The following is a 19,580-nucleotide window of genomic DNA, read 5'->3' as shown; positions in this document are numbered from 1 at the left end:
CACCCAGGTATTCTAGAGACTGCATGGGTGAGACACTGCCCTTTCTGTAATTCATAATCCAACCAAGGTCTTCCAGTACCTAGATCATCTGATCCACCAATGAAGCAGCTCCGATTAGCCAGTCATTCAAGAAAGGGTGCACTTGCAGACCTATCTTACAAGCAAGCCACTACACTCACAATCACCTTGAAGGTACGAGAAGCCGTCGCTAGTCCCAATAGGCAGAGCCAAAAAGTGAAACTGCAAGAATTTGCGATGGGCTGGAAAGATCAGAATATGCAAATATGACCCCATGAATCCACATAGGCAAGAAACTCTCCCGGGGCCACCGCTGCTATGATAGATTGCACTGTTTCCATGTGAAAACGCAGAATCTTGAGAGCCTCGCGTACTTGCTGCAGCTCCAGAATAGGCCTCCAACTGACTGAGCCATTCATTAGCACGATAAAGTATATGGAGTATCTGCCAGAGCCCAAAAGGTCAGGCAGCACCTGCTCTAGAGCTTGAATATCCAGCAAGTGCTATACAGTAGCCTGCACTTGGGAGCACCTTCTCTGGGTGCCCTGCAGGAGAGTCCACGAACCAATTGGTAAGAGGCTTGGTGAATTCCAATTGGAGTCCAGCTGAATAAAAGTCCAGAATCCACTGGTCGGACAAAAGGCAAACCGAAGCTGGCAGAATACTGACAGCCTGCCCCCTATCTGTAGAGGGGGGGGGGGGTACCCCCAGCCTAGAGTCATTGTGCCATCTTGGCAGGGGGCAAAGGACGTGAGCCAGATGGCTCGGCACATCTGTAGCCAGAGTACTTCTGCTGGGAGCTCTGGTCTGAGATGTGGTGCTGGAATACAAGTGGTAACACCTGGAACCACGAAAATTAGAGTAACCAGAACCCCAAGAGGGTCTGGGTCTGCTATCAGTCAGGGCGACTGACCACAGAATTCATGAGGTCGACCAGGCCCTTGCCAAATAACTGCCAATTAAAGGGAAATTTCACCAAAGTACCCTTGGAAGTGGAATCACAGTCCATTGTCTTATCCAGAGTTTGTTAAAAAAAAGGTTGCTAAAAATCCAAGATGGCCACCGCTATGACATTCACACCAAAATCTTGCATTAGACAAAGCTAATGTTCTGGAAGTTACATCAAAGATTGATTTTGATATGAATTTATAGGAATGAATTGTTCATAATGAGACAGGTGTTAAACTAAATACTTAAAAACAAAATGTCTTATAAAAAGCATAGTTGAGGATGCATCTAGTAAGCATTGTACAGTGGTACCTTGGATTACGAGCATAATCCTTTCCAGGAGCATGCTCGTAATCCAAAATGCTCGTTTATCAAAGAGTTTCCCTATAGAAAATAATGGAAACTTGCTTTGATACGTTCCCACCCCCCCACCCCGATAACCGGCATCACCCCCCCCCCCCCGCTCGCAAAGGCCCCCTCTCTCCAACCGCCCCCCCCACCCAAACAACTTAAACTTAACCCCCCCTCTGTCTGGCACCGGCATGCAAGCACAGATTGTGCCGGTGCCTAGAAGATCTTCCAGCTTCTGCCTGCCTTGAGCATGCATCTGCGCATGCTCAAGGACTTCTAATTCTCCCTCTCGCCGAGAATCTCGGCAAGAGGGAGAATTAGAAGTCTTTGAGCATGCGCAGATGCATGCTCAAGGCAGGCAGAAGCCGGAAGATCTTCTAGGCACCGGCACGATCTGTGCCTGCATGCCGGTGCCAGACAGGGGGGGGGGTAAGTTTAAGTTATTCGGGGGAGGGGGGGCGGTTGGAGCGAGGGGGCCTTTGCGAGTGGGGGGAGCAATGCCGGTTATCAGGAGGGGGGGGAGAGGTGCTCGCAAATCGAGTCAACACTCGGTTTGCGAGTCAAAGTTTGCTGAGTGTTTTGCTCATCTTGCAAAACACTCGCAAACCGGGTTACTTGCAGACCGAAGTTTGACTGTATTTTGAAATAGCTAACGACCAAATGTTTCCAAGGTAAGCCTCTCCCTATTTGGAGGTGTAGTGGCATATGATCTGGAGCTGGACAACCTCTTCAAACAGACAACCAGACGAGATGGATGCTGCAATTGTGGTCTATTAAAGCCAAGACATGCCTGCACCCTGTAAAGGTAATCCAATTTGAATAGAGCTACTGGAATATGTAGGAGAATCTCCCAGTTTTGGTTTTGCTTTTTTTTAACATGAATTCCCATATGAGGTCATGAATTCAGAGTTGTAAACATTCTCTTGGAAGTTACTTAAAAGTCAAATGCATTGAAAATAGCAGCTCTTTCCTGGTTTCTTGACATTCTGCAGAAAAGTTTTGAGGGGATTATCTAGCATATATGCAAATTTGCCACGTTCTCTGAACACAGGGATGGGAGGGGCCATCCCCCGCTTCTTCCGGACATTTGGAGAATCTGTGGGTAACTCTGGAAATTGCCTAAGCCAATTTCTATTCTTTATCAGTATTTGAGGGGATCTGAGCAATTTCAATCTACTTATAAGAAAGCTTGGGAAATGTCGCTGGCTGAAGGAGGGCTGAAGGCCCAAAATCTAAAAATTTCAAAAAAAAATCCAGAGAAATCAAAATAGTACCAAAGAAAGCTAAGTAATGAATAAAAGGGAAAGGCACAAAAAAGGAGAAAAAGTAGCACAATTGGAGAGACTCCTATGATACATGCCTTTTTAGATCCGCAGAAAACTAACTGATGGTCCCGAGAGCCGACATCAGGTGGGTACTTGGCACATGCACGCTATGGGAAACTTCTAAAGAAGTTAAAGGGCAGTACACTTTTGCACTGTCTGTACCGGGCTCTGTGGATGACATCACCCATCTGTGAGAATATGCTGCCTGCTTGTCTTGGGTTAACAAGTTGTCCATAGAATGATTCACTGCATCACAATTGGTGACCGACAACAGTTCAAATTTAAACATGACTACTCGACGGCAAAGCTCAACCAAGCAGTCTCGGAAGACTATCCTCTCCTTAAGGATCTTACCAGGCAAGCAGATTTTTCAGGTCCTATTACTGAATTAAAAGCACCACCCACACATTTTTGTGCCTATTTTGTACCTGGCTCATGTATCATATAGTGAACCCAACCAAGGCTCTGCTGGACACCAAGTCTTCTCCATTCCTCCTCAGACATCAAATGAGTTTTTGGTACTTGCTTTGCGAGTTCCTTGGGCAGCATTACATGTCTGTCAAAGATATGAAATTGTACATACATCTGTAAGTTAAATCAGGTTTGGTATATCAGCACAGCCCTTCTCCCAAGGAAACTCAGAACAGTTTACATAAATTTATTCAGATACTAAAGCATTTTTGACAAACAACTGATAACAGCCAAGCTACAAATATGAAGAAGTTCAAGTAAGTGGTTCTCCATCTAATGTATTTCTTTGAAAATGGTGCTACATTACAGTATTCTAGGTTTTAAGTTTCACAGTAAGGAGAAAATGTATTACCTGATAATTTTCTCTTTAGTCAGCGACACGGTACTGCACAGGTGGGCAGCAAAGATAGAGAGGAAAAAGATAAGAGAGGAAAGGTAGAGAGGAAAAAACCAAACCTGATTTTTACCAGCAACTTCACCAGTATTATTGATGGTGCTCCCTGGAAAGATCCAGTATACATCTGCAAAGAAGCAGAAGGTCTCTTTCTACAATGCACCTATGCCCCAACCACCACTACTGTTACAATGATAAAAAGCATACCACCACTCACTATCCTACATACTTCAAGATAAAGCACTCTCATGAGAAACCTGTATTGCTGTAAATTGTGAAGTTGATTTTTTTTTTTTTTTTTAAATACGACGATACACCCAGAGCCCTGGGCCCTAAGTCTTCTCAGGGCAGGAAGCAGAAAAGTGTAGCTGACTAAAGGAAGAAAGTTACCAGGTAACATTTTCTCCTTCCTTAGAATCTAGCTACACTGTTGTGCATCAGTGGGATGTACCAAAGCAGATCTAATGGGCAGGGGAAGACATCCCCCCACCCCTGAATGACAGGTCTGGCCAACACGTCCAGTATGTACTGTTTGACAAAGAAACGGAGTAGTGACAAGTCAGCGCTCTGCAAATCTCTTCAGGAGCCACCACCTAGACCTCTTCCCAAGAAACAGCCTGACCCCGAGTGTAGTGGGCCTTCAGGCCTAGGTACCAGATGACGCTTGCAAATGTAAGCAGTTTGAACAGCTGCCATGATTCACCTTACAATGGATACCTTAGAGCAGTATTTTTCAACCTTTTGACACCTATGGACCGGCGGAAATAAAATAATTATTTTGTGGACCGGCTTCGGCTCGTGGACCAGCAGTTGAAGATCACTGGGCTAATTTGTGCCTATCTCCACTCAACCTCTGCCCCAGACCACACCCCCATAATAGTACTAATTGTAAAGCACAGTTACTTACCGTAACAGGTGTTATCCAGGGACAGCAGGCATATATTCTCACATGTGGGTGACGTCATCTACGGAGCCCCAGCGCGGACAGCTTTTCAAGCAAACTTGATTGAAGTTTCAAGTTTGCTACACTGCACCACGCATGTGCATGCCTTCTTGCCCACTAGAGGGCGCATCCCACCTCGTGGTCCTCAGTTCCATAACTAGCAAAGAAGCCATCCCCGGGGAGGTGGGCGGGTTGTGAGAATATATGCCTGCTGTCCCTGGATAACACCTGTTACGGTAAATAACTGTGCTTTATCCCAGGACAAGCAGGCATGATATTCTCACATGTGGGTGACCTCCAAGCCAACCAAAAAAGGGCAGGTGGGAGGATGGCAATTTAGGAAAACAGATTCCGTAACACCGACTGGCCAAACCGGCCGTCGCTTCTGGACAAAGTGTCCAGACAGTAGTGGGAGGTGAACGTATGAACCGAAGACCAAGTGGCAGCTTTACATATGTCCTCCACAGGAGTAGACCGGAGGAAAGCAACAGAAGCTGCCATCGCCCGGACCTTATGCCCCTGACTCGACCCGGGAGCGTAAGACCAGCCTGAGCGTAACAAAAAGAAATACAAGCAGCCAACCAGTTGGACAAGGTGCGCTTGGAAACAGGATGTCCTAAACGATTAGGATCAAAGGACAAAAACAATTGAGGAACCTTCCGATGAGACCTGGTACGTTGGAGATAAAATGCCAACGCCCTCTTACAGTCAAGCATGTGGAGCGCCGTCTCGCCAGGATGGGAGTGGGGCTTAGGAAAAAACACAGGAAGAACGATGGACTGATTGAGGTGGAAATCAGACACAACCTTAGGTAAAAATTTAGGATGGGTGCGGAGAACCACCTTGTCATGATGAAACACAGTAAAAGGTGGGTCCACAACCAAAGCCTGCAGCTCACTAATCCGTCGAGCAGAAGTGAGCGCAATCAGAAAAACCACCTTCCAAGTAAGAAATTTCAGGAGAGACTTGTCGATAGGCTCAAAGGGAGGCTTCATCAGTTGAGCTAAGACAACATTCAAATCCCAAACCACGGGAGGAGGTTTCAAAGGAGGACAAACATTGACTAGACCCTTCATGAAACGAGTCACCAGAGGATGAAGCGAGAGAGAACGCCCTTCCAAGTGACGATGGAAAGCAGAAATGGCACTGAGATGCACCCGAACGGATGTCGTCTTCAGGCCCGAATTAGACAGATGCAATAAGTATTCCAGCACTGAAGACACCGGGACCGAATCCGGATCCAGATGATGCAAAGCACACCAGGATAAAAACCTGGGAATAACAAAGCCTGGTCGAGACCTTGCGTGAGGCTTCCAAAACTTCCCGCACAGACCGAGAAACGGGAACCGAAGTCAAGGGGAAAGGAACCAAGCGGTCAGGTGTAAAGACTGAAGATTGGGATGCAACAGCGAACCCCGACTCTGAGATAGCAGAGAGGGAAACACAGGTAGAAGCAGAGGCTCCCTGACACTGAGTTGAAGAAGCAGGGAGAACCAGTGTTGACGAGGCCACCGAGGCGCAATGAGAATCATAGTGGCTCTGGATGATTTGAGATGAACCAACGTCCTCAAGATCAGAGGAAAAGGAGGAAACGCATAAAGGAACCTCCCTCCCCAGTCGAGAAGAAAGGCATCTGCTTCGAGACGGTCCAGGGAGTACATCCGAGAACAATACAGGGGAAGTTTGTGAGTCTCCGGAGAGGCAAACAGATCCACCTGCGGAGTCCCCCAGCGGTCAAAGACCTCGCGCAGGACTCTGGAGTTGAGCGACCACTCGTGTGGCTGGAGAAGCCGACTGAGTTTGTCTGCCAAGCAGTTCCATTCTCCCTGGATATAGACCGCCCGTAGGAAGATGTTCTGGGAGATCGCCCATTCCCAAAGGCGCAGTGCTTCCCGGCAAAGGGACCAAGAGCCCGTTCCACCTTGCTTGTTCACATAATACATGGCCACCTGGTTGTCCGTTCGCACGAGGACTACCTGATCGCGGAGTAGGTGGCAGAATGTTCGAGCCGCCAGAAAGATGGCACGAAGCTCCAACACATTGATGTGACAGCGTCGGTCCTCCGCCGACCACAGACCCTGGGTCCGCAGACCGTCGAGGTGGGCCCCCCACGCGTACTCCGAGGAGTCCGTGGTCAGAACTTTGCGATGTGGAGGGACGAGAAAGAGCAAACCCCCGGACAGATTCGAAGAGTCGGTCCACCAACGGAGCGATCGCCTCAAAGAAGGAGTCACCGCTATGAGACAAGAGACCGGAACGCAATCCTGGCGCCACTGAGAGGCCAGAGTCCACTGAGGAATTCTCAGGTGCAGTCTGGCGAACGGAGTGACGTGGACCGTAGACGCCATGTGGCCCAGAAGCATCATCATGCGATGAGCCGACACAACAGGTAGCCGAGAAACCAGACGAGCCAACCGAACCAGAGCCTCCAAATGAGGAGGAGGGAGGAAGGAACGGAGGCGAACAGTGTCCAGCACTGCGCCTATAAACTGAAGTGATTGGGTCGCTGAGACAACCCCTTCTCTGGTCGGGGCCTTGATCAGCCAATCGTCCAGGTAAGGGAAGACCTGAAGCCCCCGAGACCTCAGGGCTGCAGCGACTACCACCATACATTTCGTGAAGACTCGAGGGGACGAAGCCAGGCCGAAGGGGAGGACCCTGTACTGCAGGTGTAGCTCGCCCACCTGGAACCGTAAGAATTTGCGGAAGGTGGGATGCACCGGAACATGGGTGTACGCTTCCTTCAGGTCCAGGGAGCACATCCAGTCCCCTTCCTCCAAGAGAGGATACAAAATCGGAAGTGACAACATCCGGAACCTCTCCTGGACCAGGAACTTGTTGAGCTTCCTGAGGTCTAGAATGGGACGCAAGTCCCCGGTCTTTTTTGGGACCAAAAAGTAACGGGAGTAAAACCCCCGCCCCCGCTGGTCGGGGGGTACAGGTTCCACCGCCCGAAGCCTCAACAAGGCCCTGGACTCGGCCATGAGGATGGGGAGCTGGGTCCGATTGTATGGGCAAGCCCCCGGTGACTGTTCCGGCGGCGCAGAACAAAAGTTGAGAGAATAGCCCTCGGAGACGGTCCGGAGCACCCAAGCGTCGGATGTAATCTCGGTCCAAGCCGCGTAAAAGGACCGGAGTCGACCCCCTATGGGAAGGGGGTCCGGCGTGATCGCGGAGGGGGGCCGGCCCCATCCGCCTAGCCCGTCAAAAGGACGGCGCTGGCTTGGCAGGACCCTGCGCCGGAGTTTTGGTTTGTCCCCCTCTTCCCTGTCGAGGTGGGCGCCGAGGCGGTGGCCTAAAAAAAGCCGGGGTCGACTTCTGAGGGTACCGCCTCGGGGGAGGCCGGAAGGGTTTCTGCGGCGTGGCTCGAGGTTTCGGAAGGACCAAGGAGGCCAACGAGCGCTCCTGTTCCGAGAGCCTTTTGGTCGCCGCCTCCAGGGATTCATCAAATAATTCGGACCCCACGCAACGCAAGTCCGCAAGGCGTTCTTGCAGGTTTGGGTCCATATCGAGGGTGCATAGCCACGCCAACCGGCGCATAGCTACCGCAAAAGCCGACACCCTCGATACCAGCTCAAACGCATCGTACACCGCATGAAAAAGGTACAGGCGCAATTGAGACAGGTTGGACATAAACCTGTCAAACCCTTCCTTGCGGGAGTCCGGCAAGGCTTCGCGATATTGGGGCAGATCCTTTACCATGCCACGCAGATAGGATGAAAAGGTAAAGGCATAATTTAAAACCCTGGTTGCCATGAAGGAATTCGCATAGAGGCGACGACCAAACTTGTCAAGGGTCCGACCCTCCCTGCCGGGCGGGACCGCCACAGAAACTCGGGAGGGTTGCGTCTTTTTGAGCGCAGACTCGACCAGTAAAGACTGGTGGGAGAGTTGAGCCTTCTCAAAACCCTTGGGTGGAATCGTCCTATATTTGGACTCCATCTTGGACGGGACCGCAGTGATTGTAAGAGGTGAAGTCAGGTTCTTAAGCAAGGTCTGATGAAGGACCTTATTCAAGGGCAGCCGAGGGGATTCCCTTGGGGGAGTGGGAAGGTCCTGCACCTCGAGGAACTCTTTTGTATATTGAGATCCAGCCATGAGGTCCAGACCCAAGGCACGTGCCATGTCCTGCACGAAGCTGGAGAAGGAGGACGGTCTGGCGGGCGGCGAGGGGGTTCTCGACCTCCCCGCCGAACAGAAGGGGGAAGCCTCGTGGGAATATCGTGGTTCCCTACCGGACCCTGAGTCCCACGAGGCCAAATCCAATGGCCTCGAGGGGGTCGGGGAACGTCTCCTTTTCGAAGAACCCCTGGGAGAGGTCCCAGGTGTCAGAGGGACCGAGGCACGCCCCCTCCTCTTCGGCGAGGAGTCACGCGAACCCCCTCTCGCGGGGGAACGGAGCAGCCTCGGGTTGTCGAGGCGGAGCTCCGAGACCCGCAAGGCCTCGCCCCCGAGCGGCGAGGAGCGACCACGTCGTCGAGGGGAGCCACGCGAACGCTTAGGCTTCCTCGGCCGACGCCTCGCCTGAGGCCGGCCCGAGGGCGAGGAGCCCCGGGAGGACCTCGAGGAAGAGGAGGAGATCCGCCTCACCCTGCGCACCTTGTCATGGGGCCTGACGCTACCCTCCGGCGGGGCCCCCGAGGCCGAGGTCGAGGGTAAGGTCGGGGCCGAGGTCGGTGCCGCCCCGGTACCCGAGGGAGTCGAGATCGAGGCCGCCGAGGCCGGGGTCCTCGAGGCCGAAGCAGTCGAGGCCGAAGCCTGCTGCAACTGCTCGAGGGCTCCAGGCAGCTCCGTGGCAATCAATGCTCGGAGCAAGTCTTGGAACGCCGGGATCCCCACCATGGTAGGCAGGTCCGAGGCCGGGGGATGCTCCCTGGAGGGCGACCTCGGTCTCGAGTATTCCCTCGGGGCATTAGCGGCCGTAGTTCTTGGCGGGGCCGAGGACGACCCACCCGCTGTCGAGGAGCCCGAAGATGGCTTCTTTGTCGACCCTGGAGTCGAGGATGGAAGAGAGGACTTACCCGAGGCAGGTTTCGTCGGAGGCGTAGGCTTGGAAGTCGAGGGACGCGGCGAAGCCGAGGATCCCGAGGCCGAGGTCAAGGCCGGGGCCGAAGCCGACGTCGAGGCCTTCCCCGGCGCGGAGTCGACCGCGAAGAGCTCCGCCATCCTGGCACGACGTCGACGGAGCGCTCTGGCCTGAAAGGTGGAGCACCGATCGCAGGAGTCCGTCGGATGCTCGGGTCCAAGGCAGAGCAAGCACCACCGGTGGGGGTCAGTGATAGAAAGTAACCGCTCACACCGGGTGCACTTCTTGAAACCCGTCAAGGGACGGGACATGAAAACCGAACCGACCGAAAAAGAAGGCCGGGTCGCGGCTCACGGACTAGAAGAAGTCAAGGCTTCGGGCTCCACCGAGGCCTGTGAGCAACAGGGAGAATAAAAAACCTCGGGGTCCTCGAACTCCGGGCCCAGAGGAGGAGACCTAGCCGAAGCAGAATAACCCATCCGGGGCAACTTCTTCTGAGGCGAGACTGTCGAGAGGAATGCCTCGAAGAGTGCCTGGATCGATGCCCCTCTCGATGCCTGGACGGGGATCGAGCCCGCCTATGAGAATACTGGTCCCCAGAAGCCTCCAAGGAGCAGATAGGACTCGACGCTGTCGATCGAAGAGGCCGAAGAGTCGGTGCCTCCCCAGAAGCCGCCCAGGCTTGATAGGGGGTCCGGAAGAACTCGTCCTGCTTCCTGCTATGCCCAGGACTGGGAGGCCTCGAAGGTGGACGCCACACTGAGTCATGGGGCGGAGTAATAGGCTCCAAGGGAGGTAAGTCACTAAGGGAGGATCTCCTCGAGGGAATCGGTTCCAAGGGAGGCATATCCCCAAGAGGGGCCTTCTTTGAAGGAATTGGCTCCAAGGGAGGCATGCCACTAACCAAGGGCCGCCTCGAGGAGCCGGACACCGCCCGCCGCTCCTCCTCGCCGAGCAACGAGGTCGTGCGGCGCGGGGGAGGAGGAGGGGCGGCCCGCCCCTCGGGACCAGAACTGGGAGGTCACCCTGGATCGAGGCAATCAGCCGGGGACCCATGGTGGTCATGAGTTTCACAAACTGAGCCTCCAGGAGGGACTTCAACGAAGCCGATATGGAGGGATCCGCACCAAACGGGGGCCCTTCCGCACGGTCTCCGCGCTCCTTCGGTGCAGCGTGCTTCTGCTTGCCAGTCTTCGGCACCTTAAGCACCACCGGTAGAACAATGGGTGTCGGTACCTGATCCGAGGGGACAGAGGAAGGCACCGGCGCCGATGACGAGGCCGAAACTGGCGTGAACGATGCTGGTTTCAAAAGACCAGAAGCAGCCGGGGAGGCAGAGGGCTTTGTCGACGAAGTCGAAGCAGCAGTCGATGTCGAAGTGATAGGGTCCAACGAAGCTTCCATCTTAAACATGGACTCCCACAGCAGGCAGCAGCGCTTAAACGCTCTCGCCGTCAAAGTGGAGCAAGGCCGGCACGATTTCGGAAAGTGATCTGGACCCAGACACTGGAGGCAGAGTCGATGAGGGTCCGTGAGCGAAATCGCGTGCTGGCACTTGCTACACTTTTTAAAACCGGTGATCGGCCGGGACATAGGCCGGAAAAGCTCCGCCGCAAGGTCGAAGGCGCGGGGCCTCTGCCACGCGGCCGACCCGGTGTCGGAAGGAAAAATTTTTTTTTTTAAAAAAAGAAACCAAAGAAACAAAAGCACGGGAGAGCCAAAAGACCCCAACCCGCGGAAATAACGAAGGCAAAAACAGATTCAATGGGCGCAGAATTGAAGTTGAACTTCTCAGCTCCGCGGAAGAAAATGAACTGAGGAGACACGCCCGGACCATCGAGCGGGAAGGCACTGGCGCATGCGCGGTGCGGGCATCTCAAAACTTCTGAGTTTCTTCAAGCAAGACATGCTTGTGAGACGTCCGTATCGGGGCTCTGTCGGATGACATCACCCACTAGTGAGAATACCTGCCTGCTTGTCCTGGGATAAAGTACAGTTACAGTGGTGCCTCACACAACGAACTTAATTTGTTCCAGGAGCAAGTTTGTTATGCGAAAAGTTCGTTATGTGAAACGCGTTAAGCGCAGTGACTAACGACTGCCTGCAGTGACTAACGACTGCCTGCAGTGCCTGTGCGGAAGGATTCAATACATCGGCAGCGATCGTGGAAGCTCGGGCGACTTTGTTGTGTGAAACGAAGTTCGTTGTATGAATCATGACATGAAGTTCGTTGTGTGCAGCGTTCGCTGTGCGAGGCGTTCGTTATGCGAGGCACCACTGTACTTACCGTAACAGGTGTTATCCAGGGATATCAGGCAACTATACTCATATGTGGGCGACGTCATCTATGGAACCCGGATGCAAATAGCCTTGCAAGCAGACTCGAAAGAAACTCATAAGTTTTGAATCTGCCACACCGCTCAGCACAGGGTGCGTCTCCTCAGTTCAGATAGCTAGCAGAGAAGCCAACCAGGGGAAGTGGGTGGGTTGTGAGAATAGCTGCCTGCTGTCCCTGGATAACATCTGTTATGGTAAGTAACTGTGCTTTCTCCCAGGACAAACAGGCAGCCTATTCTCACATGTGGATGAGAATTTGCAGGAGCCAGTAAGGAAGCCAATCAGCGCTGCTGCTCATGCCGCTGATTTGGACTAAGTGGATCCGCACTGCCAGTTAGCAGTGGGGCAGGAGTAAAGAAGGCTTGCTCCTGCCCGCTGTACCTCTATCAACGATCGGCAGAGGACCCGCTGCACCTCCACCAGATCGGCAGAGGTAGGAAGATAAATCGGGCAGGGAGGGGGGGACAGAGTGCAGAACTTGACAGGGGAGGGGAGGATGGAAGGATGCTGCTGGGTGCAGAGTAGAGAGTTGCACGGGGACAGAAATCCCACCCGTTCCCGCCAAAGTCCCACCCGTCCCCATGAGGAATCCCACCCATCCCCGCGAGGAATCCCTCCGTCCCCACCCATCTCCGCTTTGCTTAAGCCCTCCCTCCAACGTCAGCGCTGACATCGGGAAGACTTCCGTTCGGTTGTGTGCTGCGGCAGGGCAGGTAGGGAGAAGACGAGCCTTGCGGCTGAGTACATCCAGCCCCGCAGGAACCCCGTGACACTCAGAGGCGTCCCCACGGGATTCCCACGACCCGAAAGGGGAACCCGAGGGAACCCCGCGGATTCCCGTCGTCCCCATTCCCGTGCAGCTCTCTAGTGCAGAGCCTGACAGGGGAGGGGAGGATGGAAGGATGCTGCTGGGTGCAGAGCCTGACAGGGGAGGGGAGGATGGAAGGATGCTGCTGGGTGCAGAGCCTGACAGGGGAGGGGAGGATGGAAGGATGCTGCTGGGTGCAGAGCCTGACAGGGGAGGGGAGGATGGAAGGGTGCTGGACGCAGAGCCTGACAGGGGAGGGGAGGATGGAAGGGTGCTGGGCACAGAGCCTGACAGGGATGGGGAGGATGGAAGGGGGCTGGGTGCAGAGCCTGACGGGGCAGGACACTTAAAAATTAAGCTGCCTGACTTATATTCGAGTCAACCATTTTTCCTTGTCATGCTGTTTGCCAATTGTAGTGAAGCTGTAGACAGCTTACAGGGAGAACTTCTGCCTCAAACAGGCCTGGATTTCTTATCTCTTCAGACTGCCTCTCGAGCCTAATGACCAGCCAGAATCCTCAACCCCCACGTAAACTTGTACACAAAGGTTGTTGGTTTTTTTTTTTTGGGGGGGGGGCAGGGGGTGGAGAGAGAGAAAATGCAAGCAGCCGTGATCCTGGAAAAATTGCCACAGGGCCACACAGCCTGCGCTCAAGCCCACTGCTGACAATCTGAGGCAAGTCATGCTTCCAGGGGACTGGTCCCCAAGCTCCCAGATCATTAATGCAGAACTCGGAATCTGTGCTTTCCTAGCCAGAGATGTCCAAGAATGGGATCCTCTGCAGCACAAAAAAAGCCTTGCAAATGATAAGCAAAATCCAAAATTAAAGGAAAAATAAAACACGAGCAGAAAAGAGGTTCTTACTATCTTGCTTGTAGAGAGACAACTAGGGAATTGGAGGACAGTCCAGAGTTGGGAAACAGAGCAAAAGAATGCTAGTGAAGCTCTCTACAATGTTTCTTGCAGGAACAGTGACTATTAGTGCTGCCCGATTCGAATCAGTTCACCGATTCACTTCGGGTGAATCGATTTGAATCGGATTAAAACAAACAAACAAAAAAAAAACAACAAACAAACGGCTTCCCGATTCGCCTGACCCTCCCCCTCACGTCAGAGGAGGGGCGGGACCGCGACGGAGGAAACAGCTCTGAAGCGGTACTGTTTGCAGGCTGTTCCTAGAAGATAAACAGTGCGGAGAGGCCGGGGTGGGGGGGAGCGGAAGGCCAGGGGGGGTGGAAGCCGGACACCAGGAGGGGGGGAGTGAGCAGTCTTTCGGGGTGGGTCAGGCAGGCAGGCCTTCAGGGGTGGGATAGGCCTTCAATGGGGGACAGGTCTTCAAGGGGGGGGGGGACAGGCAGGCCTTCAGAGCTGGGTTAGGCCTTCAAGGGGGGTACAAGCCTTCAAAGGGAGGCAGGCCTTTATGGGGGACAGGCAGGCCTTCAAGAGGGGGCAGGCAGACCTTCAGGTGTAGGATACAAACCTTTAAATGGGAGACAAGCCTTCAATGGGGAAATAGGCCTTTAGGGATGGTGGCACAGGCCTTTAGGGGTGGGGGCCCTGGTATAGAAGTACACGGAGGGAGGGAAGGGGGTTTCAAAGAGATGTGCGTATGCCAGACTTTGGGGAGGAAGAAATGGGTCTGAAAATAGAAGAGAGGGAGAGAGATGATGGACAATGGGATTTAGGGAAGGAAGGAACAGAAAGGGAGAGAAGTTGGACGCAAGGGATGGTGTGGAGGGGGATAGAGATACTGGATAGGAGGGTAGTTGGGAAAAGAAAGGGAGAGATGGTGGACCCTGGGGTGGTGGGGAAGGAAGGAGAGATGCTGGATGAAAGGGTAGTTAAGAAAAGGTGGATCTGTGGAGGGAGACGAAAAAAAGGAAAGATGCCAGACCTCCTGGGGAGGGAAGAGAAACAGAAGGGGAAGACAGAGATGGAAGATGGATGGTTAGCAGGGAGAAAGAAGAAAGGAGACCCTGGCAAGCAAGTTATCAGAAGACAACCAGAGCTTGAGACCAACAAAATTTGAATAATGACCAGACAACAAAAGGTAGAAAAACTAATTTTATTTTCTGTTTTGTGATTACAATATGTCAGATTTGAAATGTGTATCCTGCCAGAGCTGGTGTTAGACCACAAACGTGAGCTAGGATTTAACAGAGAGAGGAAAAGTCTTTTTTGTTTACACCACAGCACCAGTGTGGTTAGGAAAAGGCAAAGGGGGTGAAGAGGCTGTAAAATAAACCCACCAGAATGTTTGAAAAAAACCACCCACAAAAAACACCCAATTGGGCAGGAAAATCGAATCGAAAAACCAATTCAATAGGCTGAATCGAATCGAAATATTTTTCCTGAATCGGGCAGCAATAGTGACTACCCACAGGTTCAGGAATGTGTGTTACAGTAGAAAAAGATACACACACACACACACGCTGACAAGAATTTAATGAGCCCCATGTAGTGACAGAAACTAACTTAAGAAAATTAGACTGTAAGCTCCTCTGAGCAGGGCCATCTAGTGCATGTTGATGTACAGCAATGAATATACTTTTCAGCGCTATAGAAGTGATAAATAGTAATAGAAACATTTGTGATAAACAGAGGATCCCTGTGCTGGACAAAAAGTAAAACATGGATTTGCTGCATCCTCTGGATTTCCCCAGATCCTCTATAAATTTTAAAATTAGATTATTATAATTATGTGAACTATAGATATATTTTTTTTTATTTCTTAAGTCAATAATGCCATTCATGAGTCGCCTGCAATTCCAATCCTTCAATATTCTCCTTAAAAATCTTCTCCTTTCGTGGTGCCTCCCCCACATGTCAGCTTGGTTGTGTGACTGTGCCAATACAGTACTCCCCCGAAATTCGCGGGGATTCCATTCTAGGAACCCCCGTGAATTTCGAGGCAGGAGAGGGCAGCTGGAGTGCCAGCGAGTTAAGAAAATCACTCGCGGTCTGCTCTGACCGCCTCTTCCTATAGTAAAGTCGGGCTACACCAATCAGGAGCCATTTTGGCATGCAGCTCCTGATTGGTGTAGCCTGACTTTACAGGAAGAGGCGATCGGAGCAGACCACAAATGAGCAAGTCCACGATTCGCAGAGGAACACTGTATTCATTTTAAAAGAGGTGTGAATCTGTGCCAATATTCGTTTTAAAGGCCTTCCTCTGCCCCCCCCAGGGGAGGCAGCCCTCCTAGATAAAAAAAAAAAAAAGGATGCTGGATCCAGGTGGATGCAGCCCTCCTGAAAGCAAAGCCCTACTCTATCTTTCTTTGCTTAGTTCCCACCCCATGGCGGCCATTCAGAGAGCAGCACGGGGCCGAACAGGAAGAGCTCAGCCTGGCGGGTGCGCCGCTGGCCGCGAAAAGGGAACAGGGACGGCAAGACTCAGCACAGGGCAGGGCGTAGAAAGATCGCTCCTGCCCTGTACACCGCTGCACCACCAGGGATTAAAAATGGCAGGTAAGTGCGTGCTGGGGGGAGGGGTTAAAAAAAGTTAGTTGGCCAGGACACAGGACGCATCCCTCCAGTCCCAGCCTACTACTAGACCACCAGAGGAAGGTGAGGCAGGGTGCAAACCCTGGCATGGAGTATGGGGAGCTGGGTACTGAGCCTGGCAAGGAGTATGGGGGGTTGGGTATAGAACCTGTTAAGGAAGGGAAGAGGACTGGGTACAGAGCCTGGCAGGGAAGAGGGCTGGGTGCAGAGCCTGGCAGGGAAGAGGGCTTGAGGTAGGGAACACTGGGTGCAGATCCTGGCAGAGCATAGCACTTGAATATTAAGACCCCCATCTTATATTCGAATCAACCATTTTTCCTCCTTTTTGGGGGGAAAACATAGGGGTCTCGACATATTCGGATCACCTTATATTCGAGCATATATGGTACACTCTGGTCTTAAGGTGGTACAGTACTTTGAAGATCCTGAGAATCTTGTTTTTACCTAGGCCCCACTGTATGGAAAGAGAATGGAATCATAACAAAACTTAAATTCACACTTTAAGAGCATAGAGGAGAGGGTATGTAATCTGTATGGAACATTAAATGGGATGAACCACACAGATCTTTATACTTTGATGCTAGAAACCATCCTTTTTTACATTTTCCACACTAAAGTCTTTGCTCATTTTAGCACATATTTAGCTGCATACATTAGAACATTTTAAACATACTGTACTACTTTTTATTAGGACCCATTAAATATTGGCCACAAGACATAGAATTAAAAGTATATTGTAATGACCTTAACTTTCTGCTACCACTCATATTTACTTCACTGTACCCCATTCAAGGATCAAAAATGGGGTAGTGACAAGACCCAGTCACCCCAGCCTTCTAGAGACATGTTGTATGGATGGGGGTAAAGATCAAGGGTTATTTCAATATAGATTTAGTGTGTGTGGGGGGGGGGGGGGGACACAGAAGTCCCTGGAGCAAAACAAGATTCAGTTTTTTAAAAAGTTAACATTTATTTTTAGAATGGAAACACGTTACACATATGGCTCGCACTAAAACCAAGTCTGCTTACCATTTTAAGTCCACTAGTTTAAGATAACTATTTTCTGCAGATAGCTTTGTTTTCACAAAATTTGCAAGGTTAATCGCCAAACTTGACACTTTTTTTTTCTTTTACTAAGGACCGTCCTAATTCTGCTCCTACTAAGAAGGCTCATGAGCCAAAGAACGCTTGAAGCAGCACAAATATAACATCTTATAATATAATATAAAACTGTTTTCTCCTAATCCTTAATTTCTAGGCACGTCCTGCCATTCACATCGTAGCAAAACGTTTTAACCAAGTTTAAATTTAATTACAAGATACGCTCATAATTTTTTGCTAAATGAAAAAAAGGGCAACATTTTTTATGCAGGAAAACTAAATAATTGCGACAGATCTCATAGCTAATTCCTAACATCTACAGCGTGGTAACGGTAGGACAGAAACAGGGCCATCAGAGCCTAGCCAAAAACAGGTAGACGGAGGTCCAAAACTCATACAGGCCTAAAGGTCCAATTGCCGATACAGAAAAGACTAGAGGTAGAAAAAAACTTAACCTCCGGCATGGCTCATTAACTCCGAGCAAACCCAAACAACTTTTACCCAGGCTACTCCTCACAGACACGATCCTTCTTCCCACCCCCAAAACACTGGCGTATGACGTCTCTTGGGACAATACCATGGCAAAAACCAAACTTAATACCCTTATTCATGAACTAAGAAACCTCTCGCGCGCGCGCGTATCTTACCTATACTCGAAGTGCTCATCGAAGTATTTATCAGAATAATATATGTTTTTGTAAGACATCGCAACGCACGAAACCAGATCAGCGCCTACTCAAAGCACACACTTCAAACCGTCTTCTAGAAACTCAGCCTTAACCGTCCCTCAACTACTAGTAACCCCTCCCCCCCAAGCTGTTTGAATCGAGCGGCCCAAAAGTGATTGGAACTCCACCGCAGCCACTCAGACCTCTGGTCCTGTAAATAGGGGGGGGCCTACAATCCACCAATCACGTGCCTGTTGCGAAGGCGAGAGCAAGGGAGAAATGGGCGGAGGATGCAGTGTTGCACGAACGGTTGATGAGCGCGGCTTGCGCTCAGAGTGTAGGCCCAAAAAGATTCTGATTGGTAGTCTTTCTTTTTCCCTCTTGGCGCGTGAGGGTATATTGTTTAGCGGCGTATATGGTGGTTTATAATTATTTTTCAATAGGTATAAGATTGTTGGCTTTCTTTTTTTAGTGTGGTGATGTTTGAAGGTTTCCAGTCGTACAGTCACTGTGTGACTGGTATCAAGGAGAGCTTTCTAGAATTCTTTTTCTGCCTAATCGGCGTAAGCTGTTGGTGACATTGTTGCTGCAATTGTTTGTGTGTGTAAACTGTGTTCATTATTTGTCTCCTCCCCACCAACGAAGACGAAGGTTTTATTTGTGTATATAATCATACAGAATTTTTTTCGGAGTTCTGTTTTAAGAATGGGTGCTGGAAAGGGAATTATAAGCGATAACGATTCTTAAGAAGTGTGAATGTAGAACTAGATAACACTTTTCTCTTCTTTTTTTCTTATTTATGATTTCAAATACTGTAACTACATACACAACTGTACAGGAAATACTGAATAGATCTCTTCAATTCATCAAATCATAAATGAATATGAAACATAAAAGGAAAAATCTTTAACATAGTCCACCTGTGGAGAGAGAAAAAGCATCAAGAAACCACCTGTGGGCATCAAGGATTTAACTAAATATAATAAAAAGGGAAAATTACTCGAGCACGCATCATTCCTAACATTCCATGATCACATTATACTGAGAAAATCACACTAATCAATTCTCGACTTTAATTTCTGAATATTTAGATGGAAAAGTCAAGGGAAGTAAAGGACTACATCCCCCGAAATTCCTAATTCCACCTTAAATCCAGACTAATCAAATATCTGAGCTATGAGAGTTATGAACCTGAACACTGAAGTGGCACGGTGACAGGTTTAGAGCTCCAGCATTGCCTCTTCCATGGTAAAAACAACAGTTTGAACACTGGGAGTAATTTGCTTGGCTTGGGGAGTGGACTCCCGGGGGGGGGGGGGGGGGGGTGACTCAATCTCCACAATTTGATAACTTTATGCAGCATATATAATGATTTGTAAAGCATGCTTAACTACAGGATTCTATGTAGCAATATGCTGCTTGTAACCCACCTAGAACTCTAATGATTCAGTGGGACTTAGACTGCATACATAGTGGTGTGCAAAAGTCTGGAACCACTTGTGAATTTTACATTCTTTAAACTTTCTGACCTTTTATTTTAATTTCTTTGCTGACCCAATAGATTTGTCTGTACACTGCATTATTAATTTTATTTGTAAATTTTCCAAAATATAAATAAGAAACACAATAACCACAAATTATCCCAGGACAAGCAGGCAGAGTATTCTCACATATGGGTGACATCA

The 19,580-nt window shown here is 50.4% G+C and overlaps 1 protein-coding gene across 1 annotated transcript in view; it reads right to left on the bottom strand.

Annotated features, from left to right (window-relative positions):
- CKS2 (CDC28 protein kinase regulatory subunit 2) overlaps positions 1-18,105 on the bottom strand; it is a 42,659-nt gene extending 24,554 nt beyond the window's left edge. The window contains exons 1-2 of the mRNA XM_033928756.1: positions 17,875-18,105; positions 3,071-3,198 (exon numbers count right to left, since the gene is read on the bottom strand). Coding sequence (XP_033784647.1) covers positions 3,071-3,198; positions 17,875-17,933 — 187 coding nt within the window. The 5' untranslated portion in view covers positions 17,934-18,105. The remainder of the gene's footprint in view (positions 1-3,070; positions 3,199-17,874) is intronic.
- Positions 18,106-19,580: the final 1,475 nt, after the last annotated feature.

Source organism: Geotrypetes seraphini, chromosome 1 (genome assembly GCF_902459505.1).
Source record: "Geotrypetes seraphini chromosome 1, aGeoSer1.1, whole genome shotgun sequence".
Classification (NCBI taxonomy): domain Eukaryota; kingdom Metazoa; phylum Chordata; class Amphibia; order Gymnophiona; family Dermophiidae; genus Geotrypetes; species Geotrypetes seraphini.
This window is presented reverse-complemented; position numbering and strand designations above follow the sequence as displayed.